Source organism: Motacilla alba, chromosome 15 (assembly GCF_015832195.1).
Source record: "Motacilla alba alba isolate MOTALB_02 chromosome 15, Motacilla_alba_V1.0_pri, whole genome shotgun sequence".
Classification (NCBI taxonomy): domain Eukaryota; kingdom Metazoa; phylum Chordata; class Aves; order Passeriformes; family Motacillidae; genus Motacilla; species Motacilla alba.
In genome coordinates, this window is record NC_052030.1 from 13,192,245 (window position 1) to 13,210,828 (window position 18,584).

Here is an 18,584-nt window from a genome sequence, read left to right on the forward strand (position 1 = left end):
ACTGGAAAGCATCAAATCATGTTTCAATATTCATTACAAAGAACAGTATAACAACTTTTGAACAGTATAACAATTATTTCATTGTTTTAATTGTTATCCATCCTTAGTACATACAAACCAATCACAAATAAAATAGGAAGCAGTCCCAACCACGACATTTGCTTTCAAGGAAACCTTCACAATTCTGGAGATAAAACAATCCATACTGAATGAAGTTTAATCAGGCTCCTCAGGAGCAAAAAGAATGGTGAGACTCCTCAGAGAGAGGCCAATTCTGCCCCCAGTGCTGCAATGTGCATCCAAAGTGACTGCACCTCATCTGGAGCACGAGTCGCTCTGCATGAGCCGAGCACTCGCTTCTCCTCCTTGCAAATTCTCCCAGACACCAAACTAATGAGGTACAAAGAGTGCGATGTGCTCTGCAACAACTCAGCTCAGCATGAGCAGCGAGCAAAGGCAGCATTAGTGGAACAGAGAAACGTGAGAGCGGCCAAGGAGCTGGAACACAAGCTGCAACCATCAGAAATCAAACTCTGGCTTGAACCTTTGTCGCAGGCTGCAGATCTGATACAGTCATAATTTAAGAATATTAGGAATAAAATGCTGTGAAAAGGAAACATAACTCACCCTTGTTTAACCTTGTGACACAGCATGGCACCAGGAATCCTTGCCTAAGCAATGTTTTCTAGAATGCTTTCCCTACAGGCTTCACCTGAAATGTGCACAGCTCCCTAGCTGGTATTTTCACTGACTGCCAAGCTGTCCATATAAACGGAAATTTGGTACTAAAAGCACATCTTTGGCTTCTCAGCCCTTCAGGGATTTCATGAACACAGATTTACACCAAAAGGGCAAAGAACACCAGCACTGGAAACTCTTCTGCAATGTCACTGGGTCACTCCAAAACCTCCCCCTGGGAACAGCATTTCCCTGGCCGCGGTCTGTTTATCGCAGAATTCAGGGGGAATTTTAAAACCTGATAACTTGAAGTAAATGAGAAGATGGAAAGACTGGAATGACTGGTAAATGATCAAAATTAATCTGTGTCAGTCTTTAAGCACAAATAGCATTTTGCTTCTCTAAAGGGTCAAGGATTAATTCCATTCCAAAGCACATAATTGCAACCTCTTCTGTTTCTTGAGGACATTCACAATGTAGTAGAGATTTTCCAAAAATATTCGCTGGCATTTCTAAAGCTGTGCCCATAATGTATTTTAAAAAGCGTTATGTTAGCTATCTCCAAACATATCTCTGTATCTTTTTATACTCATGCCTTAATAGGCAACTGCCAAGTGAGTACCAATTAGCTCCTCAAAACTATAGAAGAATTAACAGTCCTTAAACTAGATGTATATTCCAGAAATCAAAACTGCAGCAAAGCCATTTAACCCAACAGAAATTGTACAGAGGCACAGGATCTGGCCAAAATATGAACCTTCATCAGGAAAAAATACAGAACAGGCCTCCTGAAAGTCTGTATATATTAACAGGACCATGAGAATGTTTCCTCCTCAGATTTTCCTAAGCAAAGTTATCAAAAGGTTACAATTTGAGGCCAAATTCCCTTGAGAAGAAAAAGAAATCTACCAAAATAGCTGCAAACACATCCCATGGATTAAAGGTTATATAAAAAGCCAACAGGTCAGAAATACCTCTTTTCCTCCTCTCCTTCCACAATTCTATCTAATTAGATTGAATGCCTTTTTATTTTGTTCAGTGCAGAGAATTTCTGAAATCCCAGTTTAATCAAGCCTGAGTCCTACTACTCCTCTGAGGCACCATTTTCTTCAAAGCTGTAAACTTCAGCGGAGGTTGTGTTCATTTTACAGTATTTTTCCCCCCTTGAATTAATAATAACAACAAAAATCGAATAGCATCCCAGCGCCTCACCTACGCTTTATTAAAGCACTTAATTTCTGATCCTTTAAATATTCTCCTTTATGCCAAGGCCCCTCTCACCTGTTACTGACAGCCATTTAGAGCAGATGAGCAGCAGGAGGATGCTGAGGCTGTGAGGCCCTCGGGATGGCTGTGATCCCATCCCCAGGAACCACACAAAAGCTGCCACTCACTGCTCCCCCAAACTGAGGGCCAAGTTATGACTTTGATTGTGGCTGCACAACCCCAAAGACAGGGGTTGAAATCTGGCTTTTTGCATTCGATTGGAATGCTAGCAATGTTAGTTACAGCTGCTTCCATCAGAGCTGCCTCTGGCCAGAAGAGGCACTGGGCTGTATAAAGTTATAAAGTCCTTTTTCAGTGTCACAGAAGGGCTCAGACAGGAGCTGATTTTGGTGCATTAAAAAGGCCCCAATACTGGGCACTAAAGATGTCCTTAACCTAAACAGAGAGGGACCCTTATCAAGGTAAAACAGGACCTGCTTAACAGAAAACCAGAAAATTCAAACTGGAAAGCAGCAGCTTTTCATTACCAAGGTGACAGTCAACAAAAACAAGCTTTGCCCTTTTAAAGGTGATCAAAAGAAGGAGAATGTGCAACACTAGACTCAGCACAAAGGTGAAACGATGGATAAAGGTCTAATTGCATGTTTATGTTATAAATGGAGAGACTAGAGGACCTTACGGGCTGTAAAAACAGTACATTTGGTGAGTGGCTTTAAGACCTGAACTCTGGACATCAGTGTCACCTCCCTGTGTGTCCAGGGCAGGGAAACAAAGGCAGGAACCAGCAAAGCCACACCCAGCTCCATGCACACCCTGCCAGAAGGCTGCCAGGGCGTCCTGTTGGATTCCAAAAGCAGTGGCCAAGCTCACCTCTCTCGGGATTGCTTTCTTCTCCCGCTCTTTTGCTGCTCCTGCCTTCCCCTCCCAGAGAAATAAATAAAAGAGGTCTTTGTCATGGTAACTGTGAGCTCCTCAGAGAGGCAGCCTCCCAAGGAGAATTGCCTCTGAACAAGATGCCCACCAGATACTGGAAGGAAAGTCTCAAGGGAAATAAATATTGAATTACTTGGAAGCTTTAACTCAAGCCTCAGTAGCCAGCATGTCGAAAGTTATTTCCAATCAGCTCACCTGCCCAAAGCTTGTAAGGGCACGTGAAAAAAACAGCTGTGTGTAAACTTCTTCATATATATGAAAATGGACTGTTTTCTAAAAAATGTAAGTTCGGCCTGCTTGGAATATGTCTGATTTAACAGAATGCTCTGCATATCATCTTCTGGGGCCACCAGCTGTGGAGAGTGAATATTGTGATATTATCCAGCTCTGAAACAATGTAAGAGGAATTTAATTTTAGAAGGCAGATATGGGCTGTTCTGTGTATACAGGAAGCATGAAAGCATTATTTGGGAATGATAAAAAACTGTCTCTCAAGATAGCACTCTTTGTGCAGCCTGGGGAAGGGAGAATGCAGCTCAGTGCTGTGATCAATGAAAATCCTAACAACAATCCGATCAATGGGAATCTCTTTGGAAAGGACATCAGGACGTGCTGATGTTCATTTGCCTCTGAGAAAGGCTGGGCTGATTTGGCTGCTTCTCCACAAACCCCTGAAATTTCTGATGCTCTAATCCAATCTTAGCCTTCTGACAGAACCTCCTGCTGCACACAGGACTGCCACCCTATTTCCTAGGGTTTTATGGAGTTTCTTTTTTCTTCAACAAAATTCAGGCTGGGCTGTAATGTACAAAAATGTGAAAGAACCAGATATCTGTAAAACTGTTTCAAGATAGTTTTAAAGCAGTCTCAGGTTCTGCATTGTGGACACGGGTTTGGAGTGAACGATGAACTTCCAGATATTCACGACTGATCTGAAAGTGACTTTGAATTTCACAACAAAGAAGTTCTGCCATCAGAAGATAACACAGAGAAACTGAATATTACAGGGGAACAGAAATTCTGAATTCATCAATTTCATCCATTTCTGTTGTAATAGTAACATCAGCATCCCTGAACTCCAGACAAGATTCTATCCACTGAGCTGGGAGCATTTTGGTTCTTAAATTTAAAACCAGATGCGTCTAAAAATCTAGTCTTCATCTAAAGAGGGAAGAAATGTGTTGCTAAACAGATGTATTAATGCAATGTTATCTTAAAAGCAGGAAAATAATCAGCCAAGATAAGGACATTCCTACATCACATATTCACTAAGTATTACATGCTTCCATGTTTTATTTTAACTACGTGGAAATAAAAGCTATTTTAATTAAAGAGAAGACAGCTACACAAGCTGGAACTGGAAAGTGAAATGCCTTAAGCAGTTCTTTGGAGGACTTCACAATGTCTGACAATTCCAATCTATTAGCTACCCCTCTCTCCACAGAGATCATGATTAGCCAGCAAACTTGCCCTTTCAATTCACTCGAAGCTTCAATCTATTCCATCTGTGCTCTCTGAACCTTTCATTTCCAATAGGTTCAGGGTAATTCAGACCAGCCAGGGAGGCTGACAAGCTCTGCCTTTCTTTTACATCCTCAGGGCTACATGCTGACATCTCTGAATGAATTTAGAAATAAATACAGTATCACTGCTTTCACACAACATCATCATCCCTCTGAATTCCATTAAGGAAACACACCGGTGTAATAATTAGGACTTGGGCCATGACTCAGACAGCCACTTGCCCTCATGCTGGTCTCACCATTCCACTGTAATGGAATAAAACCCTCCTGCGAGCTCGCAGTTGGACCCAGAGGCTGAATGCCTTAAGAATCCAGCTGGACAAAAAAGGTAACTGTGATGCAGATCAGCGAGCATTGCAAGAGTCCTTGCACCCTGCTACACACACTCTGAACAGCAGTGGAACCTGTGGCAGAGCCACAGCTCTCACACGGAATTTGTCTGCTGGGAGTGATTCTGGTGGTGGGAGAGGGGCAGGAAGCCCACACGAGATCTGATGAGCATTTGGACTTAACCAGCTCAGTTCAGGAGGAAGGAAACAACCGAGTGATGAAGAACTGGGAAGTGTCTGGGTGCCAGGCGGGTGTGAGAGGTCCCATCCCACAGCAGGCTGTAATGCTGAACACAGCACGGAGAGCCAAGTGTCTCTGGTTTGTAGCTGCAATGGGATGTTAGTCTGCTGAGGCCTAGCAGCTGCAAATGGCAATTATAAATATACCAAGTGATGGCTGTCAAGCTTCTTTCCATTTTGCCTGGTTTCTATGCTTGAACAACAGCAAAGGTTGAACATCACCTGCTTCAACAATCATGCTCTCTGCAAGGGAATGAGACTGAAGAGGCCTGGGAACAGATTACTGGATGTATAGTTTGATGCTACAAACAGAAAGCATTCACTGCAGCCTATCAAGGCACTCAGCCCTTTTTCATCTGAGATCGGGTGAGCGTGTGGCCTCGGGGTGAGATTATTCACAGTCCCATCTCTGCTGGAAAGCTTTTCTTTTTGGTCCGTTAGTTTTCTATGAGATCAAGGAGCTCAACCACCTCAGTAGGCAACTGCAGTATTACTGGAGCTGGTGCCTGCAAAGAAAAACCCCAACCTCTGTAAATGAGGAAAAAATATTAGTTTTCAGCTGTCTCTGTGAGCTCTCTGCATGGCTCATTACTCAACTGCAGAAATGCCAATGCCACACGGGAAAGAGACTGCAGCAGCCCCAGCTGAGGCTGACTCTGCTGTGGGCAGCTCTGCCATCCATGCTCCTTTTCAGATCAGATTCAGCCTGGTAAGGAATTATTGTAATTTTTTTTTCTGTTTACAGCTTACAGTCTAGGTTTAAGTGAACAAAATCCAACACACAAAGTACAGCAAAGCACCACTGGTCAACTACTGCACCTGCACTATCCCTGTGAAGTGGGGTTTTTAATTTCCAGGAAAAGGTCTGTCAGAAACATTTTCTCCAGCCAAATTACAAAGATTCTGAACATTGTTTCCATGAAGTTAGACCTTGACTCCCGAAGGCTTATTGTTCCCAGCTGTGTTTTCACAGCACTTAGCAGAGTTTTCCCAGCAATGCTGTGTGGTTTCATTATTCCCTCCTCTGGAGCTGTGTGGCATCTCCAGGAGCACACAATGCAGCATCTCTCTGGCCCAGCTGATGCCTCCTCACGCAGGGCAGAAGGCAAGCTCTACTGCCAGAGCTGAGAACGAAACAAAAACCTTCCCAGTATCACTCTCGGCCAGCAGGTCAAGGGAAGACACTGAGAGGATCTGGAAAGTGTGAGAGCTTCCATTATGCAAAGGCCAGAATGTGCAGAGAGACTTTTCACTACTGGAAAAAAGAGGTGAGAATGATGAAGCTTGCACGCATGTGGGAATATTTTACTGCAAAGACAAAAGGAGTTATTTTCAGCCACTGAATGCAAAGGAGTAACTGAGCATCAGTTGTTCTGGTTTCCCTTTCAGGGCGGTGAAATAAAGTACAAACCATTTCACATGAGATTAGTGAGAAAATAAGCAAAACTATCTTAGCTGCTGCAATTTGAATTCAGCATAAGCAAAATTAAGATTTATTCCGTGAAAATTTATGGTAGTTTAATATTTGTCTTAGTCTGAAACTAAAGTGTTAAGAAGGGATTGTGTCTTCATAATTTAAATTGCTTTAATGAACGTGAGGGCAGCTCTGCAGTTTGGTAGAATACAAGTTTCATTGGATAAGATCAAGTCTTTGTGTAACTGAACCCATCAGACCTCCTGGGATGGCTCTGGTGAGGGGCTGTGCACACCCTGTGTGCCGGGAGCAGCTCACAGAGCACAGCTATTCTGATTTTCTCTATCATAAAACTTTCCCAATCCCATCTTCCCTATCTTACCCTGCAGAGTACCACCACAACACAGAGTTCGATCTTTATTTCTTCTTCTTGTCTTCCAACTTCCATAAATTTCTTCTTGCTTGCCCTCAATCTTAATCTTCTGGGCTCCCAGCCTAGAGTTTCAATTATTTTCTGGTAACTCGTATAGGTCAGTACTGAAGTTCAATGTCATCTCTAAATCTAAGATTATATATGGTCTGTTTTCCTCCATGATTCCTTCTGTTCATCCCTCTGCTGAAAACAAGACTTGGTATTGGAAGGAGAACAGTAGCAGCACTGACCTATAAATAAGGGGGCAAGAGAAAGTGCAGGAATTATGGAGGGATTCACTTGCTGAGTGTCTGAGAGAGACATTTATTCAGAAATTGGAGAAGAAAATGACAAGGTACTGGAAGTAACATTTGCTAAGGCCCAGTCAGATTTAGACTGGAAGGAATACAATGATCAGCTCTTCCTAAGACAGATGTCAAAGAAGGACAAAAGATAACTGGAACTGCCACAACAATTCCACAGAGGAGATTTTGATAGTGCCTGTTTGTAGGAAGAAGATAGAACAAGGGAGAGAATGTGTAGTTCTTGTGACAAATTGATCAAAGTGGCAGCAAACATCTGCAACAAGTCAAAGAGAGGCCCAAAAGGGAACGCTGCAGAGTCAGCACAGATGTGAGGATTACAGGGCTGCTCTTCTCAGGCGGAAAACAAATGAGAATGTACTTGTTGTGGAAAAAAGGAAGGCTTTAGCACTTCACAAGATGAACTGACACACTGGAAAAGCCCTCTTACACCAAAGAACATCATGCAGGACTCTTAGCATTTGGGGGGGGAACTTTTCTTCACCCCTTGATCTTCACTATCTCCCAACAACTTTCCAGACAAGTCGTAGGCCATAAGTACCTAAGGCTGGGAGAGTTAACTACCTAAGGAATCATCATCTGACCTACTGCAACCGCTGAAATACCACAAGGTCTGAGAATGCTCCCCTCTGCACCTAAATCTGAATTCACTGCTCCTCACTTGGGCTGCCAAAGCCCAGGGCTGGCAGCACTGCAGATATGCTGCCAAAGTCATCCTTCTCTTCTGGAGCTGCTGAAAGGAGAACAGTTGATGAGAATCTCTTCATGAACCATCATTTTATTATTATTATTGATGCGATTTGATTATTTGATGAGAACCTATAATGCACACGCAGACATTCTAAGCACCAAACTATAAATACAGGAACAAAGGTCTGCTATATTTAGCATTCTCCACTTACAGGCATTTCCCTTTCTTCAGGGTCTGATCCAAACCAAACTCATAATTCTGACAGGAATAGATGAAAGGATGAAAGGAGCACATGACTGCATAGAAATAGAACAAAACCAAACAAATACATGCTTCACCAGTGGTTATTGTACCATTACTCTGATCTACTGCTGCTGAGATAAAGAGGCTAAATAAAAAGGCAAGCAAAGACCCAGTTGATGCTGATACTTGTACTGTAAACTGCTGCAGCTGAAACAGCAGGGAACATCTTCAGCAATATCCAAAGTTATGACAGGACAAATGGGGAAAAAAGGTAACAGCAGCAGCAGACACCTGTGGAAGATCACAGATCTTAAGTATTTACCTTAGTTACTTTTACACAAATGAATAATTAAGAACAATAAAGGAGCACTGAGATACCACTCAAAACATCAGCCTGGTGGACAGCATTTGGGAAATGCCACCTTCTTTGTCAAGGGCTTTCACAGTGATATTTTCTTGGTATTTTTTATAACATGAAATTGGTTCCAGGTCAGACTCCATGTAATTTAGAATACAAGAACCTAAAGGCTAACGAACAGGATTGTGTCTGATTCTCTGTGTGTTCATACAAGTTAGCTCAGAAGTCAGAAGAATCCATTTCTTTTGACTCTTTGAACTTCCCTGTCCCATCAATAACACAGGGCCCAGCCTGTGGTCTCTTTCACCAACTCATTACCACCACTGCCCACTATGTTCACAACTTACCAAACTGAAGGAGCCTAAAATAAACCCCAAAGACTTGAAGGGGCAAAGAAGGAATGAAATATCTCTAAGATCTGGACCATCTGCCAAAAAAACTATTTTTTCATAAGTGGTTTGTTGCATTGTTAATACAGACATTGAAAATATTTTCTTTAATAGTTTATTAACATGGACTACAACAGAAATAAATACAAAGCCATCTTTATGACATCTTCTTATAAAAAGCTTTTTCTGTTCCCTTTATCATGCTGCTGTTTGAAAAGGCTTAGATAGCATATCCATTGTAACATCAGGGGATAGTATCTACTCAATCCCTTAGAATATTTTAATCACACACATGCTTTCATCATATCTTTGGTTTTTTCCTCACCCCACTCTTCTTTCCTATTCTTACAGGCCTCTGAGCAGCTCATGCTGTCCAGCAATCAGAATGTCATATTCCAATCTTTAACAGAGATGCTGGAAATTAATTATTTTCACGTGGTAAAATGTACAGCAGATGCTGTATAGCTGCAAGTAAACCAGATTCTGCTCTGAACACCTTGTATTCTGAGCAGACAAGACAGTTTAAAAAAAGGGAAAGCAGGGAACTGGAGTGATTTTTCAAAGGTTACAGAAAGCCAACGGATACCCTCTCTCCTAAATCACCATCATGAACCACTACATTCCCCTGCTCTCATAAAGAAGAGAACTCTAACAAGGTAAAATGATTGCATTTTTGTAAAAGGATAATAATGCCTGACTTAAAAAATGGGATGGAAAATAATGCTTTATAAGGTCGTTTACAATAATAAACCAGTACTATCAGAAGGCCACTCCAAGCTATCAGTCATTTTCCCACTTTAGAGCCTATCAAACAGAGATATTTCTGCTCCACAAAATATCAAACAGTATGAAATCCTCAATTTTGTTGGAGATGCCAATGTTCGTGTGTGGCTTGTCTGAAGAGATTTTGTTTATTTTTAAAAACACTGAGCATGCTGCCAGGGCTGTAGTACAGCCTGGCTCAGTGGAAACCCATTAAAACCACTTTGCTGGGCAGATGGTGTCAGAGAGTCAGGAGCACAGAACAGAATCCCACTGTGCACAAGTGTTCAGTATGCAAGAAATCATCTCCTATCAGACAGTGCTGCAGGGGACACAGGCAGCCACAGAGGAGAGAGCAGAGCACTGCAAAGTCAGGGCAGGCTCACAACCCAGAAATATGGAAAAGGATATGGAACAAGGGAGCACGAACGGCAGAACCCCACGTGAGCAAGGGCAGAGCACCAGATGGAGCTCCAAAAACAGCACACTGCTTTTTATTCACTGAAGGGGTAACCACGCTTTGTCATTAAGAGGCATAGCACAACTCAAAAAAGATGTTGATAAGTGTCCACTGCATTTTGGACCCCTATCTTTCACACCCTGATCCACAGGGTTGCTGGGCAGTTGGCATTTCAGGAGAGTTCTGGGAATGGGTACAAAGAAACTCATCGGTGACGTGTGGAAATAGCCTTGCCGTGACAGTCTGAGAACATGACAGACTTGAAAAGTCACGTATCAGACCTGCACCAACACAGCAGTACTGTGCACGGCCCCTTTTGCACATGCTCCTTCCAGAGAAGGAAGGACAAGCGCGTTCAGTGTTTTCAGATGAGTGGTAATTCTGGAGGTGAGCACAGCACCTAACAAAGCCCTAACTCTGGGTTAAACAGACCCTAAACAGAACACACAGGGAAAATGAGTGTAAAAGTATTCCCTGTACTCTGCACCACGTGGGGCAATCAACTTCCAGGGTGTGGGCACCTCTTTCCTCTGCTGGGCACAATCAGCTGCTCGGTTCTGCCCCAAGTCCTGTGTTGAGAACCACATAAAGAGATCCTTCTTCATCTTCAGAGCTGCAGACTTGTGACCCTGAGCAAACTAGATCCTATTCTTATTTCTGAGAACAAGGTAAGGATGACAGGAGTGTAACTGCAGGTACACGGTGTATTTACAGATTTATCACTCTGCAAAGCTTTGCAGAGCTGAACACTTCTTTCAACAGTAGCTCAAAACACAATCTACAGAAACAACATCAAGCAGGAAAACCTGACAATATACCCCACTGCTAGCAGCAAAGCTGGAAGCTAAATGTAGGAATCTGACACACACAGACAAGAAAGATAACTACCCCATGTGTACCAGCAAATCAAAATTAACCAAGCAAGGCTGATTACATTAGGACAGAGATGCAACACTAAAGGATAAATACAGATATTTCAAATACAAGCAGATGCAAATCACCATTATTTTCATGAAGACAAGTAGAATGAGTCACCATGGCTCAGCAGAAAATGGAGGATACAATTATGTGCTAATCCAGAATCTTTGGTACGTGAGTGGATTGAAGACTAAATGGGATTGTTTCCTTCCCTATACTGTGGATTAGATCAATATTCAGAGACACCACTGACTAGTTACCTCTGCCAGCTTTGGGTTCCTCCTCTTGCACAATGAACTTACACAATGTATACTGAAGACCAAAAACTACACTTTTAAAAATATAAATAAAAAGCAAGTGACGTTGAGGGCCCACAGAATTCAAGGTTTTGAGACCATTCAGCATTAGATGAGACTACACTCTGTGACTTGGAGGATTTTTTTAGCATGCAGGACATGCAGACTCATCTGTGTGATTATCTGGACATCTGCCTTGCTCCTCAGCAAGAGATCTGCAGACTGTCTGCTCAACAGTCTGCCTCTCTGGAAAGCAAACACTTCAAAGGACAAGATGTGGAGCATCCTGGTTCAGCCGGAGCGGAGCTCCTGTTGCTCCTCAGTCCATCTCAAAGCTGTGTTCCCCAAGGGTAAAGAGTGTGCTGACACCTTTCCACACCTCTGCTTGTGGCGCTCGTTATTATTACCCCTGCTGCTTTTTCATACTAACTGATTTCTTTTGTTGCTTTTATAAGAGCTACATTATTCAATAGCCTTCCCCTTCCCACAGTTTAGAATCTGCATGGTCATTTTCAGGTGTGGGTCTGTTTTGCTTACGAACCATTACCATAGCAAATTTCTGAGACACTTCTACCAAAACATCCTTGTAGCAGTGTCTTTATTTGCAAATACAACCCCAAATAACTAAACAAAACCAACCAATTCAAAGTAACTTTAAAAACAGAGCCAGATGGCCCTGAAAGAAGGTGAAGTGACTACAGGAGGAGGAAAGAAGCCTTCTGTTTTGTAAATCTGCAAAAATATGGCAACATTGATGACTCTCCTACCAACCTTTTATACATTGCTTGTACAAGAAACCAAAGTGCATTTTGCTGAGCCACTTCCAGGGAGACAATTGTCTGCAGCACGGAAAACTCCCTCAAGGATTCTTTCTGGAAACCTTGATTAAAAAGCCCAGAGTGAGGGTGTGAGAACAAACAAGCATCCTCTGTGTGCAGAGCGGAAGCTGTGAGGCAGTTAATTGACCCCCGAGTGCAGATGCCGTAAGTGACTGGCAGGTCACAAGCTCTGCCCACTGAGCCTCTGCTCAGGGATGATTTAAACCAACCCTGCTGCCCTGGATCACAAACACTCACACCAGCAGTGCCTGTGCCTGGAGCACAGAGGCAGCACCAAACAGCTCACAGCAACACTTCCAACTACCACAGTTAGTCTCACTACACTGGTTTTTCTCTTTCAAGGAAAAAAGGCATCTAACCTTCCGAAAGAAATCCAGAGCATCTCACACAGTGCCCTGGTTTTGGTATTGCCACAAAGGTCTTTGTTTACAACCAGACACAAATTGGGATGCAGTCTGAAAGCAGCCTTGTTACTTCCATTTCCTCCCCTCGGTTTTTTCTCCCTTGCATGCAGAAGGTTTCTGGCACTGGTTTCACAACACTGCTCAGATGTTCTATGAATCACCACTGGTGTGTGGGCTACAGGCTGAAAAATACCACTCCAGAAGACTCTGTCTACTCTGAATTGAAGCCTGCTGAAGGCACTGAAATGCCCTCTCCGGACTGCAGTGGGCTCAATAGCAGGGTGTGACTCCTTCCATCGCAGAGCTGTGACTTACACCCTCCCCTGGGTCCAGTTTAAGGCACAGGACTAAAGCGGGAAATGGAAGTTTGCATTTGGAAGTTGTGCTTTGGAAGAAGAAGAGTTTCAATCCCTTGGCTCTGTGGGGCCACCAGACCAACACCTCACACCAGAATTAAGTCTATTCAATAAAAGAAGAAATCAGGGACATGAAGAGGCCAATCCTCATTCTGCAGTCAGCTGTGCCCACATTTCCACCCTGGGGCGAAGTAGCCTAACATCCTCAAATATGTACTTTAAACTGCTCATGATAATTAGTGTTATCTACATGTCTCGGAACTACTTAAAATCCACTTCATTTGGAGCTGCCATTAATAATGCAGCAGGCAATACTACAAAGACTGGTGAAAATCAAGTAATTTAATGTACCAGTTTATAAACCAAACTTGTGATGAATCTCAGCTGCCTCTTCAGCTTCCCTGCAATCAATCTGTCTGCAGTCATGTTTATGTATCCTAGGACCCGTGATAGACTGCCACTAGACTTGGCATCCACAACCACCTCAGGAGCTTGATTTAATGTGAATGCAGCATGAAAAATCAGATTATCTTTTGATTCTCTCCTTTATTAAATAAAACTGTTCTTTATTGAATAAAGCTGCTTTTATTAATATCTAAAACATTGGTTGGTGTCACAGAGCCTGCCTGTCCTAAGGAACTAATAAAAGAAAAGACAGAAGTAAAAAATGAGAACATTACAGGGAAATATTAGAAACCAAATCACATTAAGCCAGTATTGCAGCTGACAAATAAAACACGGGTCTGGCTGTGGAATTTTTTGTGTAGTCTGAAATCATTATTTTTACTGAAAGAAAAGGAATCAGAATGGGGCTTTTCCCACAAATACTCTGTGGCAAGAAACGCAGCAAGAGTGAAAAAGTGGAAGTTGTGTTCCCCTACCCTTTTAGTGTCTCAAACAACTTCAAATTCAATGCAGCTGGGACAAAGCACAAAAACTTTGGGTTTAAGGAAACTTCTTGAACTTAAAGCTGGAAATCTTTAATTTACTTTGGGGGTTTTATAGAAAACTTTTGGGGTTTTTTGGCCATAAGCAGAGCTCACAGGAAAAGCTCCTACTGACCACACCTGTACTTTATGCTCACGCGAAAGCAGCAAGCACCACATTTTCCATCCAGACCCCCTGCACAGCTGGAGCAACAGATGCCAGGAATGGGTCTGACCACAAGAAGCACCAGCACTGTTGCTCTGAGAAGAAGAATGTGTCCCTCATCATCACAATCCCAGTCAGTCAACGTGAACTGTAATTCAACCCTGAACTCTTGTCTAGAGTTCAAAATGCATCTCATAAAATGCATTAATATAATATACTACCACTTTTATACTACCACTACTAATATACTACCACTTTTCTAGAGGAGTGAACCAAAACTAGACATTTGGGGGTTTGGCTTCCTTGTTTCCCCACACTCACTTTGCTGTAACGGGAGCTTTGCATCACTGCACAAGTGCTCTGCACATCTCTAGCTGTGGGGAACACCCTGAGGGGATACAAGGAAATCCTGCCTAATACACTTGCCAAGCCTGCATTTCAATAAAACTGAGAGAAAAAGAAAATCAAACCAGCAGCTCTATGGCCTGAGATATCATTAGAGAGCAACTTGCAGGAAGATTTGTGCCCAGGATGACACAGAAGAACACAAAATGCTCAGCAGAAGACAAGCAGGACAAGCCACTAAAATATTCACCTGGTTTTTACCGTCAACTTAAACTTGAAATTTGAAATCAATGAAATCTGGTTTTATATGGAGACATTCATCATGGAAAAGGCCCCTCAATCTTTAGTTTCACAATATACATCCCAAAAGTGTTTGGCATCTTATGGGAAATGCTGTTTTTATTCGAGACTTAAGCCAGGCATGGAACCTGGAGCTCTAATAAAGTATTGAAGTTTCTATTGTACTCCAGTGGAGCTGATGAATTTCCATTTAAACAAGAGAACAAAACACCCACATTACTGGGCCTGTTGTACATAGTCTGTTTTCATTAACATCAGCTGGACCTGGTTATTTTTAACTGAAAATTTCCCAGTAACTTCTCCCACCTTTGGTAACAAACAGCAGAACACTGAACTGACTGAGGGCCAGCACTGGCCTCCTAGGACTGACTCAGGAAAACTGAGCTGAAGACAAAGCTGTGAACTACAGTTACAGAGCATAATCACCTGTGCCCTTACACATCCACATACTGTGAGACTGACATTAACACACGTGCATTATATCATCACTGACAAGCTGGCCTGGTAGGATCTTTTGCTCATTATTGAAAACAACATTTCATTTCTCAGGCTGGAGCTCTGCATTTTACAAGATAAAAGCAAAGCAAATCACAATAGTATTCTCAAGTCTTCAGCATTATTACCTGAAAGATTTGGAAACTGTGCAGTACAAGGTGTGTTGCCATGGTTCTGAGTAATAAGCAGCAGCCCTATCCACAATAGACAGCTGATTGCTGCTGCATGTTAAAAGCTTTTGTATCTCTTTAGGAAAACTTTGTCATCATGTCATAAATGAGAGAGTTTTTCTATTAACAACAGAAAAGCATCAAAGAAACATGCCCTGTAGTAGTAATCATGCCTGATGTATTTTTGTCTGTTCATCTTACTGCGTGGAAGGGGTGGGAATCAACCTTTTACACTGTGAAGTTCATACCATAAATCTCTGGAACACTCTGCTCTTTCCAGTGTATTAAGGCATAGCAGTGCAGATGGAGTCTGGCACCAAAGAAAAAATAAACAATGGCATTAAAGACAGATATCTGTATCACTGAGCAGCAGAGTCCTGGCACTCCCACAGCAGTGGTGTCTCGGACACCCAGCGTGCAAGATCAATAGCACAGCTAACACCAGGGGTGCTGGTGGGATCTCCTGATCTCAGGTTTCATGGAATCACAGAATTCTTCAGGCTGGAAAGACCCCGAGACCATCAAATGCCACTGCCACTCCAATGCCACTGGAGCCAGCACTGCTCCATTCACCCCGGACCACATCCCCAGGCACCACATCTACAGTCCCTAAATCCCTCCAGGGATGGGGACTCCACCACTTCCCTGGGCAGCTGTGCCAGGGCTTGACAACCCTTTTGGTGAAGCAATTTCTCCTCATACATCTTTCAGAAGACATGTAAGTAACATTTCAGAATGAAATCACATACGAATGCTATAATTGCTGAGTTGGCAATAAAAGAAATGCTGTATTCTGTAAAACTAAAATGCCATTTATTCCAGTCCTGGAATAAACTGCAATCTCAGTCCAACACTATGTGAATGCAGTGTTAGGGCAGCAAAAACACAGCAAAAGCCAGGGAATGAAGTTCATACTCTGACTGCACTGTGAGCCCATCCAAAGTACTGATGGTATTGCCTATAATGAAATACATCATTTACAACCTAGCTGGGCAATCACAAGCTACTGGTGTGCAATGTGAATGAAGCAATCTCTCGAAAAGACTCTGAATTCTAATCCCTGCTGCTAATGCATTTCCAATTGCAACTTCAGAACAGGACTTGTGTAGGCACCGCACTTAGGGTGCATTGGAGAAGACTTATAATTTTGTTCCTTTCTTTCTTTACCTGTTCCAAGGAAAAAAGGAGGAGAATGGAATTTGATACAGGGAAGCACCACAGAAATACACAGCTATGTATTCTACCTTCTATCAGTAAGTTCAGTTGTGGATTCAAACTAATTAGTAAAAATAACTCACTTCATGCAAAAGAAAAGTGCTGATCTCTGGAAGTGTAAAAGGGCGTTAAGAATAAGTAATAGATATTTTTAAAAGGGATATTTATAAGCAGGACTCTTTACCAGTATGTTTGCAGAATCACAGATTAAATGCATATGCTCTGATTCCCCTCTGAAGACTAAACCACGTGAAAACTTTGTTTTCCTGCCAAAATATAACTGCTGATGCACAGTATCTGCTCGGTAAAAATATATTCTCCTAATTTATATTTTACAGGAATGCTCAGAATCATCTAAATTAAGTATTGCAAAAGTGCATTCTCCTTTTGGCTGAGGCTATCGATGGAAACTTTTAAGTTCTGAGGAAGCTTTAAATGCACACAAAATATGTGCACTGCCTGTGTGCTGATTTTCTGATGGGAACTGTAAACAAGCTCGAGGGCTCCAAGAAGGAATCACTGAGTTGTGTGAAGCCATGCCATCAGGACATTCCAACTCTATACAGCATGCAGGGTATCAGACACCTGCTACAGCATCTCATCAAAGCTTTTAAATGTTTCACTAAGCACCTGTTTCTTTGGTCCAGTGAAACACTGCCAGTCAGTGTGAGGTACAGGATTATTTATCTGAAAAAGGGCACAGAAGATAACTGTGGGGCAACCAAGTCCAACAGCTTGTACCTCTGGGGATTTCAGACCTCCATGTCACAAACCCTTCGTAATCCAAAGCAGAGCTCCCAGCTAAGCTCAGCAGCAGCATCTCCTACCCCACCAGAAGTCCAGTAAGGAGGTAACAGATGCCTCAGGAAACTGCCAGACTGTTTGTCATGGTCAACCAAGGAAAGATCCTTCTACTCAGGCTTTCCCATCGCATCCTCTGTGTTTTTGACTAGCACATGGCTTCCCCCAAGTCTTTCCGTCTTGAATTGTATCAGCATTCAAGGCACTACAGAGAGAGGGGAGAAGGGCTGGCTGTGCAAAATAAGAAACAAGATGCAGTGAAACAGAAGAGATTAAGACTTACCTTTGGAAAGAACTGCTGCCAGGCTCAAAAGGAGAGGCGACAACAGATGCCCCATATTGCTAATCCCGGAAGCACACATCCTACGGTTTGTGGAGCACTTAGGGATCAGTTTCACACACTTGGTAGACAAAATCAAAACCGTTCAGCTGGAGAGGCTACATTTTCAGAAAAGGTCATCTGGAAAGCACAAAAGGGATTTCCTTCGCAGAGAAGACTTACTTCTTTAGCGTTAACCCTCCCCCTTCCTCCCTCCTTTCTTCAGAACCGATGATGCTGTGAAAAAGCACCCCTCTCCCCGCAATAAATACCACAGAGTCAGTTCGGATTCAGATGTCGGCGCGGAGCCGCAGCCGCCCGAGGCGAGCGAGCAGCGCCGTGCCCGGCAGCCCCGTGTCCGTGCCGGGCGCTGGGCAGGGCCGGGCTCGGGGCAGCGCTGCCCCCCGCCCGCCGCGGGATGCGCTTCACACGGCCAGCGCCCGCATCGCGGGGAGCGGCGCGGCGGCGCCCCGGGCCGCACCAAAGTTTTCCTTTAGGCGATGCTGATCAGCCCCGGAATCATCCACGCACGCAGGGCTCGCTGTTGCGCGCTCTTTTTCTCTTTCGTTCTTTTTCAAGTTCTCAATTTCCTCATTGACCTGTCTGACTTTCTGCGCGAGAGGGAGATCACGGGGAGAAGGTGACGGCCGGCGCGGAGCCCGGGGCTGCCGGGGCCGGCGGCGGCGGCCGGCGCGCACCTCCCGCCCCCGCGGCCCGGCCCGCCCGCCCGCGCCGGCCCCGCCGCATCCCGCGGGCTGCTCGGGGTACCGGGCTGAGCCGCCGCCGCCGCCGAGAACAACAACACGGCACCGCCAAACAAATAAATAAATAACGCCGAGCCAAGCCCCGCCTCACCCCCGGCCGCCCGGCAGCCCCAATCCCCGGGCAGCGGGGCGCGGAGCGGGGCGGAGCGGGGCGGGCCGGGGATGCGCGGACCGGCCCCGCTGCCCGGCCCCTGCACGGCTCCTGCACGGCTCCTGCCCGGGCGCGGCGGGAGGCGGCAGCGGCGCCGGTCCCCGGGCTGGAGCCCCGCTCATGCTCGGCGGGCAGGG

General features: G+C 44.0%; 1 protein-coding gene across 1 annotated transcript in view; it reads right to left on the reverse strand.

The window, feature by feature from the left end:
• The window catches only part of TMEM132D (transmembrane protein 132D), a 186,321-nt gene extending 168,012 nt beyond the window's left edge, over window positions 1-18,309 (reverse strand). The window contains exon 1 of the mRNA XM_038152288.1: window positions 17,497-18,309. Coding sequence (XP_038008216.1) covers window positions 17,497-17,575 — 79 coding nt within the window. The 5' untranslated portion in view covers window positions 17,576-18,309. The remainder of the gene's footprint in view (window positions 1-17,496) is intronic.
• Between the last annotated feature and the right edge of the window lie 275 nt (window positions 18,310-18,584).